The sequence below is a fragment of the Ceratosolen solmsi genome, unplaced genomic scaffold, assembly GCF_000503995.2.
Source record: "Ceratosolen solmsi marchali unplaced genomic scaffold, CerSol_1.0 scaffold27, whole genome shotgun sequence".
Taxonomy (NCBI): domain Eukaryota; kingdom Metazoa; phylum Arthropoda; class Insecta; order Hymenoptera; family Agaonidae; genus Ceratosolen; species Ceratosolen solmsi.
The window spans coordinates 411,379-424,707 of NW_011948426.1; the positions used below are offsets into that span (position 1 = coordinate 411,379).

A 13,329-nucleotide genomic window follows, 5' to 3' on the forward strand; every position below is an offset into this window, starting at 1 on the left:
AATCTAACAATTTATAAAACTATTTGGAGGAAAAATATTGAAAGTTTCTAGCAGCTTGACTTAAGCGGCCTTTTCTCTTTCATACTTTTCCTACGTAATTGCGTAGTTGTTAATTTATAAGTTAACAAATAATAATATATCTATCAGGAAGAACTGGTACCACACAAGTAGATAGAATAAAATTAGTTTGAGCTTATACTGCCATGGTAAATTAGCAAGATAGTCGAATTGCTAAATAGAACAAACAATATTAAGATTAATTTTGTTATTCAACTGAAAATAATAAAAAGTGTCAACCCTGGGAATTACATTCAATAGAATAATTCAAGATATTCAAAATATTAAATACAACTTGTTAATATAAAAAAATAATATAAATAGAATATATTTATATGGAAAAATAATATTTATTATTTAAATATCTTTTAATTATTTCGAATTGGTAACTCATACAAATCTAAGTTGTGTACGCTCTGTTATATTGAACATGCTTTGCTGACATAATTACTGACTAATTAATGAGAACATAATGAATGTATGATAACAAAATTACATGAAATCTATATTGTCTTCACACTGAGGGTGTTATTAAGAATTATTCGAAAGTCAATTTCGTATTCAATCGTTTTCAAACTTCCTTAGTTCTATATAAAAAGTCATGTTAAAAATCTGAGAAATTGATAAATTAAATTTGAATATTTCGTACAAATTAATTTCATTTAATTAACATAATTTGTAAGCAAAGAATTTATAAAAATTCATACCTAAATTCAACAGAGTAAAAATAATCATTTAATAGTGGGAAAATATTTAATTAGACAATAATTAATAATTTGGATAATAATATTGAATATATATATTTAGTTATATAAATTAAAATATACAGAAATTTATTATGAAATACATCAACTTTGAAGTTGAAGTGGCTGAGATTTAGAGGCAATAACAGGAAGGTCGAGACTTATGTACATTTACGACATTCAATTATCATAATAATCATAATAAATATATCATATGAAATATTAGAAAAGATATGTTAGTGAATAAATTTTAACTAAACAACGGGTAAATGTAATTTTTGAAACGAGAATTCGAGCGTCATTTGTTTCTATATAAATCTATATAAATGTAATCTATATAAAAGAGTGTTTATGATTACGAATGGTGTAATGCGTAAACAATGAAAATTTATATTCTATACTAAAATATATCTTATATGCTGGTATTAATAATCGGTAAAATCAATATATTGCGAGATTTTTACGCCTCGATAAGATTCAAAAATATTTATTATTGTCCTGTTTATTCACTCAATTAGATGGTATATTAAGTTATAAACTAATACATATGGATACTACAGTAAATAAGATAGGGACAAATATTTTATCTTAAACGATCTCAATAATTTATTTATTTAATGGTAAGCCAATAGAGAACAAAAAGATATGATAAATATACTCGGCTTTATAAAATAATGTAAAAAATCAAAATTACTGTTAAAAACTAGAATATGTAAATTTAAAATTGTTGCCTATGAAATCGAGAAGTAAATTACTATGATTTTATATGGAAGAATTGAATTTTCTTATTAAGTAAGAAAGTTAAACGTATATATTATGTTATAAAAGTTAAATTGTATGTTAACTACAGAATAAAAGTATGCATAGGGATTGGAAAAAGACAGTATATGGAATACAAACATCTAAATAGTGGATTTTTTTTTAAGAAAATGAGTCTTGTTGAGTAAGTCAAGTGAAATTAGTGCAAGTCATAACTGTCACTGTTATGACTTGCACTAATTTCACGTGACTTACTTAACAAGACTGATTTTCTTCGCTGTTCGTTGCTCCTTATATATGATTGTGTACATTTCGTTGTAATTCTTTTCTAAAATTATAAAAGTTTGTAATTCTTTGAAGCTTTGATAAATTCTCGGAAGGCAAGCTTTAGTACGTTCGAGAATCTTCTTTTGTTGTTATGCGGATATAGCACGAGGCTTGAATTTTGATCGAGAATTTTCGTAACGAATAATTCAAATAATACGCATTAATATAGATATAATGTATCGGAATTATATTATAATAAACAATAAATTTTTTATTGTTGGGTTGTTCAATCTTGAACATTCCGTCCGCCAGCAGCACCGTAGTCGATGATTCCCATTATCATGGATAGTTGGATAGGTAGGACTGCCAGTTTGTCAATTACTCTAACACTCGCTCAAATTATAAACTGAAATAATACAGATTCAAATATCTTAGTAAAATAAATAATTATCGTTTTATAATATTTTAATATATCGTCAATCACTTATTTCATATTTATAAATAAAACAGAATTTTTGTGTTTATAAAATATTATGAAGATTGTTCGATCAACATAAAAATATTTCGATGTGTTGTGTAACTAATTTTAAAATGTTTTATAACATTAAAATTAGATAACAATAAAATATCCCAAATAGTGACGAGAAAGCAACAAGAAAACTATTTTTTATATTTATAGTCTTATATCTATTTATATATCGATAATATCTCAAATATATAAGGAGCTTATAAAAAATAGGCAAATTAATATAAAAATTCTTAAAAATAAGTACGACAAATGTGTATGTAAAAATCATATGAAAGTTTTAAATACTTAAAGCACGTATCAAGGCAGGAACCTGTTATCTGCTTACATTGTGATCACCAATTTACGCTAACACAGATGCGAGCAATTATACCCTTGAAACAATCTTATCTCAATGCAGTGATAATTATGATATACCAGTTGCACATTCATCACGAAACTTCACGAAGCCAAAAAGTAGATTAAATGATCATATACTAGTTAATAATTTCAAACTATTTAAATATGGAAATAAATGTTAATAAGGACAGAGTATAAGTGACAGTAATATTCACAAATTTAAAAAATATAAATGTTTTTTATAGAAATATAGGGATCGCAGTTTCAAATTCGTAACTATTAAATTGATTAATAAGCAGTAATGAATACAAATGCACTATACGTAATTCACCATACTAATATAAGTATAAAAATGGAATAACATTCGCCTGTATGAAAAAAGGAAGTAATTTATGGAAGAATTTCATTACGTTACAATGAAATAAATGATATATCAATTTATTGAGTAAAATAAGATTTTAATGACAAAACAGCTCTAAGTTTACTTAATTACTTAGTCGTCCTAATGTTCATTAATTCAAACTTGTACACATGACATATCATAAAATTATGAGCCACATTATACATTTTACTGATTTTACGGAACGCTATGTCAACATCAATCAAAAGAGTTACTATAATAAAATCATATTTTGTTTATTATTAATATTAATCAACTTAAAAATATTATGGACTTTTATTTATATTAATAATAAAAATTTTATAAAGTAATGCAAGATAATAATAAGATTCATATTTATTAATTATAACTTTTAGCATAAATTTATATTATTATTATAACTTTATTATTATTGAACATAAAAAAGTAACATATGTCATTGAATATAAAATTTCAATTTCATAATGACGTAATTTGTACAAAGCATTAGGAAAGCTTTAAAATGACAAAATTCATTGAATTTATTAAAGCTTAAAATTAAATTTGATGAAACTTTTGGAATATGACAAATTTAATTAATTTTCCTTAAACATTATAACATTTGTTTTGTTATTATACTCATAATTATAATTATAATTATAAAAGAGCATTGAATGTATATATATATATATATATAGTTTTATAAAATTTTTATAATGTCATATTATAATAGTACTTAAAGAAATATAACTTATTCTATTTCTTTTTTATATAATATAATTGCAAAAGCTTAAAAATTAAATCATTTTAAATGCAAATAACATAGTCAAATGATATGAAATTTTTAAGTTAAGAATACTTTCATGATGTATGCATGAAACTATAATAGCGTTACAACTTGTTATATATCACGAATAAGTTTCGATAAATCACTTTCTAAATCATTATTAGTTTTATCTCAATTAAAATTAGTTTTTAGAACAGCACAACTAATTCACGAATTATCTTACGGAATTTAAGCATTTATGTAGAAATAGTGTCAACTGGTAAAATAGTCTAATCAATCGCAATAATTAGGCAATAGAATAGTATCTATTTTATTTTAGCTTTATGTATTGAAAATATTTGGAAAATACATTAAAATCATCAAAGTTATTATTAAAATTTTCATATATCAATTTATGAATAAGTAAAAATTTATAATAAATAAATGGCCATGATTGTATGAAAATACACTGTGCGTAAACTGAAAATACATATGTAATCGATACAAAAGTAATATTTTATAAATATATAATGATTAAATTTGTACATGAGGATTTTTATGAAATGCATTTATTTATCTAAATAATCTTACAACAAGTTTATTTTTAATTTTTCTCGTATAGCAACATACCTTTAGCTGATTATCCTCACAACAATATTAATATTGTATATGTTATTTAAAAGTGTTTTATAAGTACTGAAATATAAAATATATGAGATTATTTTGTATAAATACTAAATTTTAGAAAACAAGTCTATTTAATGAATAAGAATTAATTAAATATTTATTCATGAAATTTTAAATATTATCCCCTTTACAATAGCTTATTCTTAATTTATAAATCATCATATATTTTTTTTCAATAATATGATAAATGCGTGAAATTTATTTCTCCGTAATAAATAGTTCTCAAAGAACTATTGCTTTATTTTTTTAGAGAAACTACTATTTTAAGAGAACCAACATTGCAAATAATAATTTGGTTCATCTTTATTAACACAGATATAGATCGGTACGGTTCTTAAATATGATATTATATAAATTCTTCCCTATTCATAAATTTAATATCCCAACATTCAAGTTCAAAATTTTAATTAATATCTTATGTCATTGTTAGAAAAACTATTTCAATCTTTCAGTCTTTTAATCAGTTTATTAAGTTTTTTATTTCTCGTTAAAACCATAATAGTTTGCATTTTCATTTACTTGGATCACCAAGATCATACAAATAAAAAAATTATGAAATTAGTATTTTGTATATAAATGAAAGGATATAGAAACAGAATAACGAAATATAATATACAAATAAAATATAATATAGTATAAATAAAACAAGTAAACACCAAAGGTATAATTAATTTGTTATATTTAATTCGTCGTAAAAAACATTGAAATACTTGATGTGTTTGATACATTCGAAACGTATTAATATCTATAATTGAAATTTTAATGTATAGAAAAAATAGATTTTCAAAAAAAAAGAAAAAATACTTTCATCTATTCTTAATGTATGGGTTATATTTTTTAAATTCTAAAATGAAAAAATTAAAACTTTTGTACTCTAAAAATAAAAAAATCATTTGAAATGTATTATTATAATCTAAGTATTTAATTGGAATGTATATCAGTTATTAAAAGAATTAAAATTTGTTTCAACTTGTAGTCACTTGTTTTTGGGAAAAATTAAGTTTCATTTTAGTTTTAGAAAAAAAAATTTTTTTTTGCAATTTAACGAATGTTGTGAAATAAAAGAGCCTTGTAAAAATTTTGTATTTTGATTTTTCTTTAATAATCAATAAAATCAAATAGGTTTTTTTTTTTTACATTTATGCTTGTATAATTTCCTGATATAATAAATCTATGATTATAAATACATTTTATAATAGTCACTATAATGGTCAATACATATGTTAAATTTTCAATAAAAGCATATGCACAAGTACATAGATTATAGAAATTACGGAATATTTTTATATTTAAATATTATATTTTTATTTTAAAAGATTTTTGTTCTATTATGACTCGGTAAAAATATTTATTGACTGCATAAGTCACATTATTGTATCATTTTCATCACCTATGCAAGGCATAATTAATATAAGTAATAAATTCTATTTAATAATAAACAGTGGTAATATTAATTTTTGGAATTTAAGATTATTTTTATTGGGAAAAAAAGAATTAATCTGATTATCATTAACTAATTATACTTAAAAATAATGTTTATTTAAAAACTAGAATATCATTATTTCATATTATTAATTACTTGTATATTAAGAGTCAAAATTTTTTGACGTTCTTAAGCTCAATTTATTTAACTTTGAATTTATCTAGCTAGGAATAGCTAACATATTTCAATTAATTTCTCATCTAGTTTTTGTCGAAATTGCAGGACAATGTGGCAAGTGAGCGAAAACATAATTCACGCAACTAGATCGTCCTGCAAGTATTTAAGTGCGCGCGCACATTTACGTTTATTATGTCCTCCTAACCTAGTTAGACATTGGTACGGATTGCTGGGCTACTTCCTAATCGTAAATAATCTCTGTTCTGTGGAGTTTGACACGATTTGAGTCATCTAGATCTTTACTTCAATATATTTTCACTAGGAGAATGGAGTTTCATTCCTTAGTTGAGCGTTACAATCACAACGACTATACAGTCTCTATGAATGGTCGTTAAAGTTTTTTAGACACATATATTTATATGCAATAGTATAGAGAAAATAAAATAGTGGAAATTTTATTGAACAACTTTGGTAAAGAAGAAGAAAAATTTATTAACCATTAGTTTTACTATAATATTAGATTATAATTATATCATTAGAAACAATAATAAGTATATATTCGATGCATTAATAATTGAACGAATTATGAATAAAGTTTGAATTAATTTAATATTATGAAATAAAACATTAATAAATAATTATGTAAAATTTTTCATTACATAATATTTTATTATTTTAGGGTTTAAAATTTCCTTACATATTCGTGAAATTTATGTGTTTTATTATCGTTTCGTATTAACAGCAACTAAGGAAACTATCCTTTTTTACTTCACTGAAAAAGTCCGTTATAAAAAAAAAGAGTTAAAACACGAAAGGAAAATTATTATACTAAAAAAGAATCATTACCCTATTTAAATAATTAACGAATAAGATAATTCAATTTGTTTTTGTTTATATAATGTGTAATTAATATATTATTATTTTGAACAATTGAAAGTTATTCTAGCATGGTATTGACTACATAGTACTGTGCTCTTAATGAATTTTGGGTACATTTTTTCGGAATACATGATTATTTTTAATTCGCTTAGCCAAATAATGATCATTGCATACGGTTCGTTATATTCAAAAGCTTTTGAAATATGCATTTTGAATGTTAAAGTCAGTAACAAAGATGAAGATTACAGCACAAAAAAGATAAAAGAACTAGACAGAATGAAAGAGTATGATAGAGAGAGAAAGAGAATGAAAGATGGAGTAGGTATGAAAACGGTACGCGGAATTCGATTTCTAACTCTGAATTTAGCGTGAGCATCAAGTCAAACGGAGCGAGGAGGAATGAAAAGAAAAGTCGTAAGAAGTCCAGTTAATTTCGATTAGAAGAGTAGAAAAGACAATAACGCCAAAAATAACAGCACGATTACTAGTGACAATGGGACACCATGAAACTCACCATTAAAATCTTAAAGTATTGATTGATAAATACTGTCAAATGGGATCTTTTTTTATAACAGCCATTTTTATTTCATTTATCAAAATAAAAGCTTTATATATATATATATATATATATATGTATAGTGATCTTAATTATTATTTAGAAAATATTTAGTTGTATTAATAATACATTCATATAAAAAAGGCTCTAAAATAATTTAAATTTTTTAACGAAACTTGAATTTTATTTTAATGAAACTTAATATTTTTAAACTATTTTTAATTTGATTTAAAATTAATTTTTCATAAATATTTGTTAATCAAATTTGAAATAAAAATTTTTTAATTAATATTTGTAATTTTCACTTTTATAATATTTATTCATTTCAAAATCTTAATCGACTCCAAGTGTAGATACACGAAACCTAACTAGTACAATAATAATATATTCACAAAATACCACATACATATATAATCTAGTATTTAAATTCTATTATTGTTATTATTTGTATTTGTCTTTTTAATTAATAATAGTTTGTTTTAATCTGACAAAATAATGGTTGCTTGTTTTATTTTTTTTTGTTATTGCTGAATAAATAAAAACTTATTTGAAGATTGGGATAAATTGCTTTTTGTTCGAAACAGCTTTAGAAATATTATAAAACAAAATTATCCTATTAATTATTGATGCATATAAAAGTTGTAATGCTGAATACAAAATTAAAATTAAATATAAAAGTTTAATACAAATCTGCTCAATGAATTATGAAATTTATGTGAACTTACCGAACTTTTTTTTCGTATGAATTTTTTTCATACGCTTATTTGAAAGGAAGTACAATTGTTTGATTAAATTCTTATAATATAATCACTAGCTTCTTTATGCGCTTGATATCACTAAAATTAAAATGAATATAAACTTTGAATATAAGGATATATTTTATTTAAGAAGAAATTATTTATAAAAGTTTTATAAGATTTATATGTTTTATGAAATTTGTTATAAAGATTTCTTATAAAAGAAATTTTTTTATAAAAACAAAGATATATAAATATTGTGAAATTCAATTGCTTTTTGTTTTTCATATTTTAACACGTGTTGTGCTTATTTTAAATCCATGGAAGTTTCAATATACATGTTTTTAAGACAAGAGAATTGCTATAATACTTTATGTGCAAAATTCAAAGATTTGTGCTGCATACTTTACCTGATAACTATTTTTGATTATTCTCTTCAGTTTGTTCGCATTATAAATATAAATCAAGGAATGCAACTAATCCTTGTCGATGATGTCACTCTTGTACATCAAGTTGCAACATACAAATGAAGAGTTAGAGACCGGGTTAATGAATATAAAGTTATCATTCTTTGAAAACTTCTCTAATAGAAATCATTTTTTATTAGAACATTAAAAACATATATTATAAGTAAATAATAACATATATTATAATAAGAATTAACTTCTTCAACATGATGGATCATCCAGTCTTGAGAACTACCAAAAAAATTTTTATACATTTTCTTGGGGCAATATAAATCAAACTTTATTGGAACGTGCTACCATCTTTGTTTATTTTAAAAGAATCAGTGCCAATTAGGAATCGAAACAGTGGCATGTCCAAATTCCATAGTCAAATGAACAATAATAACTAGTTTATCGTAGAAGTATTTGAATGTATGTATTAAAGTGATCTGATACGGTCCTTCTTTGCTTAGAATCAATTAACTAGTTAGATGAACGAAACTTTTATATAGTTACAGAAGTTATACGTCTTTCTACAAAAAAAGGAATATAAATCTATGCTAAAATATAACAATGGCAGTTACTGTGGAAATGAAATTTTATTCAGTAATATATATTTTAAACAACAAGAGATAATTTATTGCATAGTATGCGAGGACACATGTCAAGTGTTAGTAATGAAAAGTTTACGGTTCCTTATATAATAATAAATGGCTATAATTTAATAAAGATTTACAATATTTTATATAAATTTTCATTTCAACTATTAACAATAAATCCAAACAAGTTGAATATAAACGTTATAAATATGATCAAATATAAAAAACGTAACATATATAGTAGTAAATAGTATATATAGAGTATTAAAAATATTATTAATTCTTTAATGAAATTCGTAGCAGTTGACATCAGCAGCAACTGACACATGCATAAAATTTTCTTCGATATACTTTTCTATAGAAACTTATGAATAATAAAAAATTCATAAAATTTGTGTTTACTATTTAACTTTCTTATTTGTAAAACAAGATTACTTAAATCATACACTATACGTGAATAATATAAGTATTTAATTACATTAATTAATTCATCCGCGAATGTATACTACTTTTGCTATACAAATTATTTATAATTTATGATTAAAATTAATATTAAACGATAATTCGAATTAATAATGAAATTTATTTTATTTTTATTTCAGGAGGCAATTCTCAAAAGAAGAGCACATATTATAAATCCTGCACCGTATGGTCGACACAGTGATCATTATGACTTTTCAATTGGTACGACAAATTATTTAATTTGTTTATCTAACATTTATTTATTAATTTATAAACATGTGTTATATTTAATTATATACATATATATATATATATGTGTGTGTTTATTATAAATTTCAAGGTATTTAATTGAGTACTTAAAGTACGCGAAAATATTTCAAACAAATCACATTTATTTATTAATCAAATTAGATGCATTAACGTTAAAAACAATTATGAATTTATGGTTTTCAATCGATTGATTATATATTTTCTATACCCATGATATACTTCAGTTTAGATTTGATGTTTAAAGTTTAAAGTTGATTTTCTCAATTCGACAGTATTTGTTCTTATCATGTCATAGCCTCGCTGTCCTTGATATTTTCTTTTAAATTTTCTTTTAAACTATATTTTTAAGCCTTTAACATCTACAGATGCGCAAAATGAAAAAGGTAATATTAAAGGAAACAAAAGTAAGTAAAAGAAGCTGAGTAAAGTATTTACAGAAACTTCAGCGCTCCCCAGCTTAACTAAGATTATACAATTGCAATTTTATTTTTGCTTATTGTAGATAAAAAAAAACTTGTCTTGTAAATGCAATCTCATTAGGTTTTTTAATGATGATAGATAATAAAGAAACTTTTTCCGTATTAAGAAATTTTTGCATTGAAATTTTGTTCATTATTCATTCCAATTTTCTAGAGCTTTTGCATAAGAAAAGATCATCTATTTCAACAAATTATTTTAATTGCTTATTTCATTTAGATTACAACAATGAATTCATGCGTATAATTTGAATTAACCAACAAGTTATTATTAATATATCTGCAGTTTTGACATATATACTTTTATAATTAATTAAACATTTATACAATTAATTAAGTAACTTTGTGAGTGTAAGAAAGATATTTACTCTATTTGGAAATTCTTCAATTCCGAAATTATAGGATATATTATAAACTTTTAAAAATCTGCATACTTATATCGTTTTAATATCACAATCGAGAGATTATTTTTAAACTATATAAGTTTTTGAATAATATAACTTATGGATTAATATTGAGAATGAACTTTCGAGGATACGATTAAGGTATAAGGAGTTGTTATGTTCAAGAAGTACAACAAAGATGTAAGTGACGTAGCCGGTAAAGTCAATTTTTTCGTTAAGTATTGCATTTACTATCTTGGTCTCGCGCTATCAAAAATGTTATTACAGTTGCTGTTTCCACCAGCATTTTTTGCAAAAATAAACTTAAATTCACTACAACCATTAATATATAAGAAGATAAATAAGTTTTTAACATGCATATAATAGATAAAAACTATATTGTGTGTTGATGAACAAAGTTTTTGTATAACAAAATTTTTACAATAATTTATAAAAAGTAGTATAATAAGACTTTCGTTTCACGGATAAATTTACATTTGCAATGTATAAAAATATCATAGTAGTAATTTAATATTTAAATAAATTTTTCAAAAATTCATTAGAATGCTTTATTTAAAGTACTAGCGAATGCCAATTCTTATTAAAAAGTTAATGATCTCATTTTATATATCATCTTATCATTTCTTCTTTGAATACATTTCTTTTTTTAATAATTAAAACTCAATTATGAATTAATTTTTTATTTTTGTTGACATATGAATTTATTACACGAATCATAAATTAATTTTTCGTGTGTAGAATCACCGTCCAGACTCTTGAGATGAATTCCCTATCGTCATGGCACCAATACTTCCCAAATTGTTGAAATTTATAGCTATTGATTAACTTCAAAGCTTTCTTGAGATTATGTAACTATGATGTCGAATGTTGGCGTATATTTGGCACATTAAATTAATATAAGATTAAATTATAATTTAATTTCCTTAATGCAGTTCAAATATTTTCAGAAAAGAAAATATATGAATTGTAAAATTCTTTATAAACATGATATTTCTATGTATCTTATATTCAATATAAAAGTTTAATTTATTTCAATAATATATACTATTTCAACTATTATTATTATTTTTTTTTTTTTTTTTTTGCAATAGTACTAACCACGTAACAACAGTTTACTTTATTTTTACATATTTTGAACTTCATGATATATAATATTAGAAATTTATACATAATTAATACACTCTAATATTAGTTAAAATAAATATATATATATATATATATATATATATATATATATATATATATTTATTTTAACTAATATCTTTTGAAGTGAAATATTTTAATGTGCTTGATAGAACTAAAAAATAATATTTTAATGTTTCTTACGAATTTTAACAGATTTGAGCAAACCTCCGTGTGAAGCCAGTAGTCTACCAGTTTTAACACGCGACCGAATTGACATTGAGGATGTCGAATCTAGAAAAAGGTAAGATCAGTTAAAGTATAATTATAGTGAATATGTTTCTTTCGTATAAATGAATTAATATAATAGAATAATAATTATACGTGAGAATGATATCATTCCAAATATACTCATCTGAATGAATTTATTACAGAAATATCTCTTTCCATTTTTATATGTTAAGGATCATGGAATCATAGATTGTGATTTATTTATTAGTTACTTTAGAATAATTACGAAACAATTATGCTAATGCAGTGGCAGATTAGTTATAAAATATATTGTACATGTATTTTTGTAATTTTTAAGGAAAATTAATACCGATTCTGTATAGCATTATTATTTTTGATTTTATATCACTTTAAGAAAAGAAATTAAAAGTTTGAAATAGAAATTAAAAAAGAATCATATTTATTATATTAATTAAGATGTATATTTATAACATTTTCTATTTATTTGAAAAATTTTTATTTAGCAAGCATCAATTTTTCACACATATTAGAAAATTTTAGCTATTCGTATTATTTCTTTTAATTATCATGTTTTTGATCAATTATTATAAAATTTGAGCCGATCTGTGCATAAGAAATTTCAAAGATCTATAATTAAATAAACTGTGATTGATATATTCCTATAGAACTGTATTTTATCAGGTAATTGAATAGTTAGTATATTATAACATTCAATGTTTATACTGTCATATCATTTATTTTTATTTTTAACTATAATCAATCTTGCTAATATCCGTTTACTACATTGTATTATTCACAATTATTATTTTCACACATGCCCAATATATATTAAAGAGGATATTTTCATTAAATTACTACTTATTGATTAATCACGTTACATATAACAAAATTCAAAAAGTTTGTAGTCTTTATATAATTACATTTATATTTTGTTAACATTTAATTATATTATTGTAATGATACCAATCCACAACGCAATGGATATGCAAAAAAACTTTAAAAATTATTTATCTAATAATTATAT

General features: G+C 22.7%; 1 protein-coding gene across 1 annotated transcript in view; it reads left to right on the top strand.

The window, feature by feature from the left end:
* Positions 1-12,533, top strand: part of LOC105363292 (Cuticular protein 47Ee) — a 43,668-nt gene extending 31,135 nt beyond the window's left edge. The window contains exons 4-6 of the mRNA XM_011500958.1: positions 9,922-10,003; positions 12,270-12,357; positions 12,488-12,533. Of these exons, the coding sequence (XP_011499260.1) occupies positions 9,922-10,003; positions 12,270-12,357; positions 12,488-12,533 (216 nt within the window). The remainder of the gene's footprint in view (positions 1-9,921; positions 10,004-12,269; positions 12,358-12,487) is intronic.
* Positions 12,534-13,329: the final 796 nt, after the last annotated feature.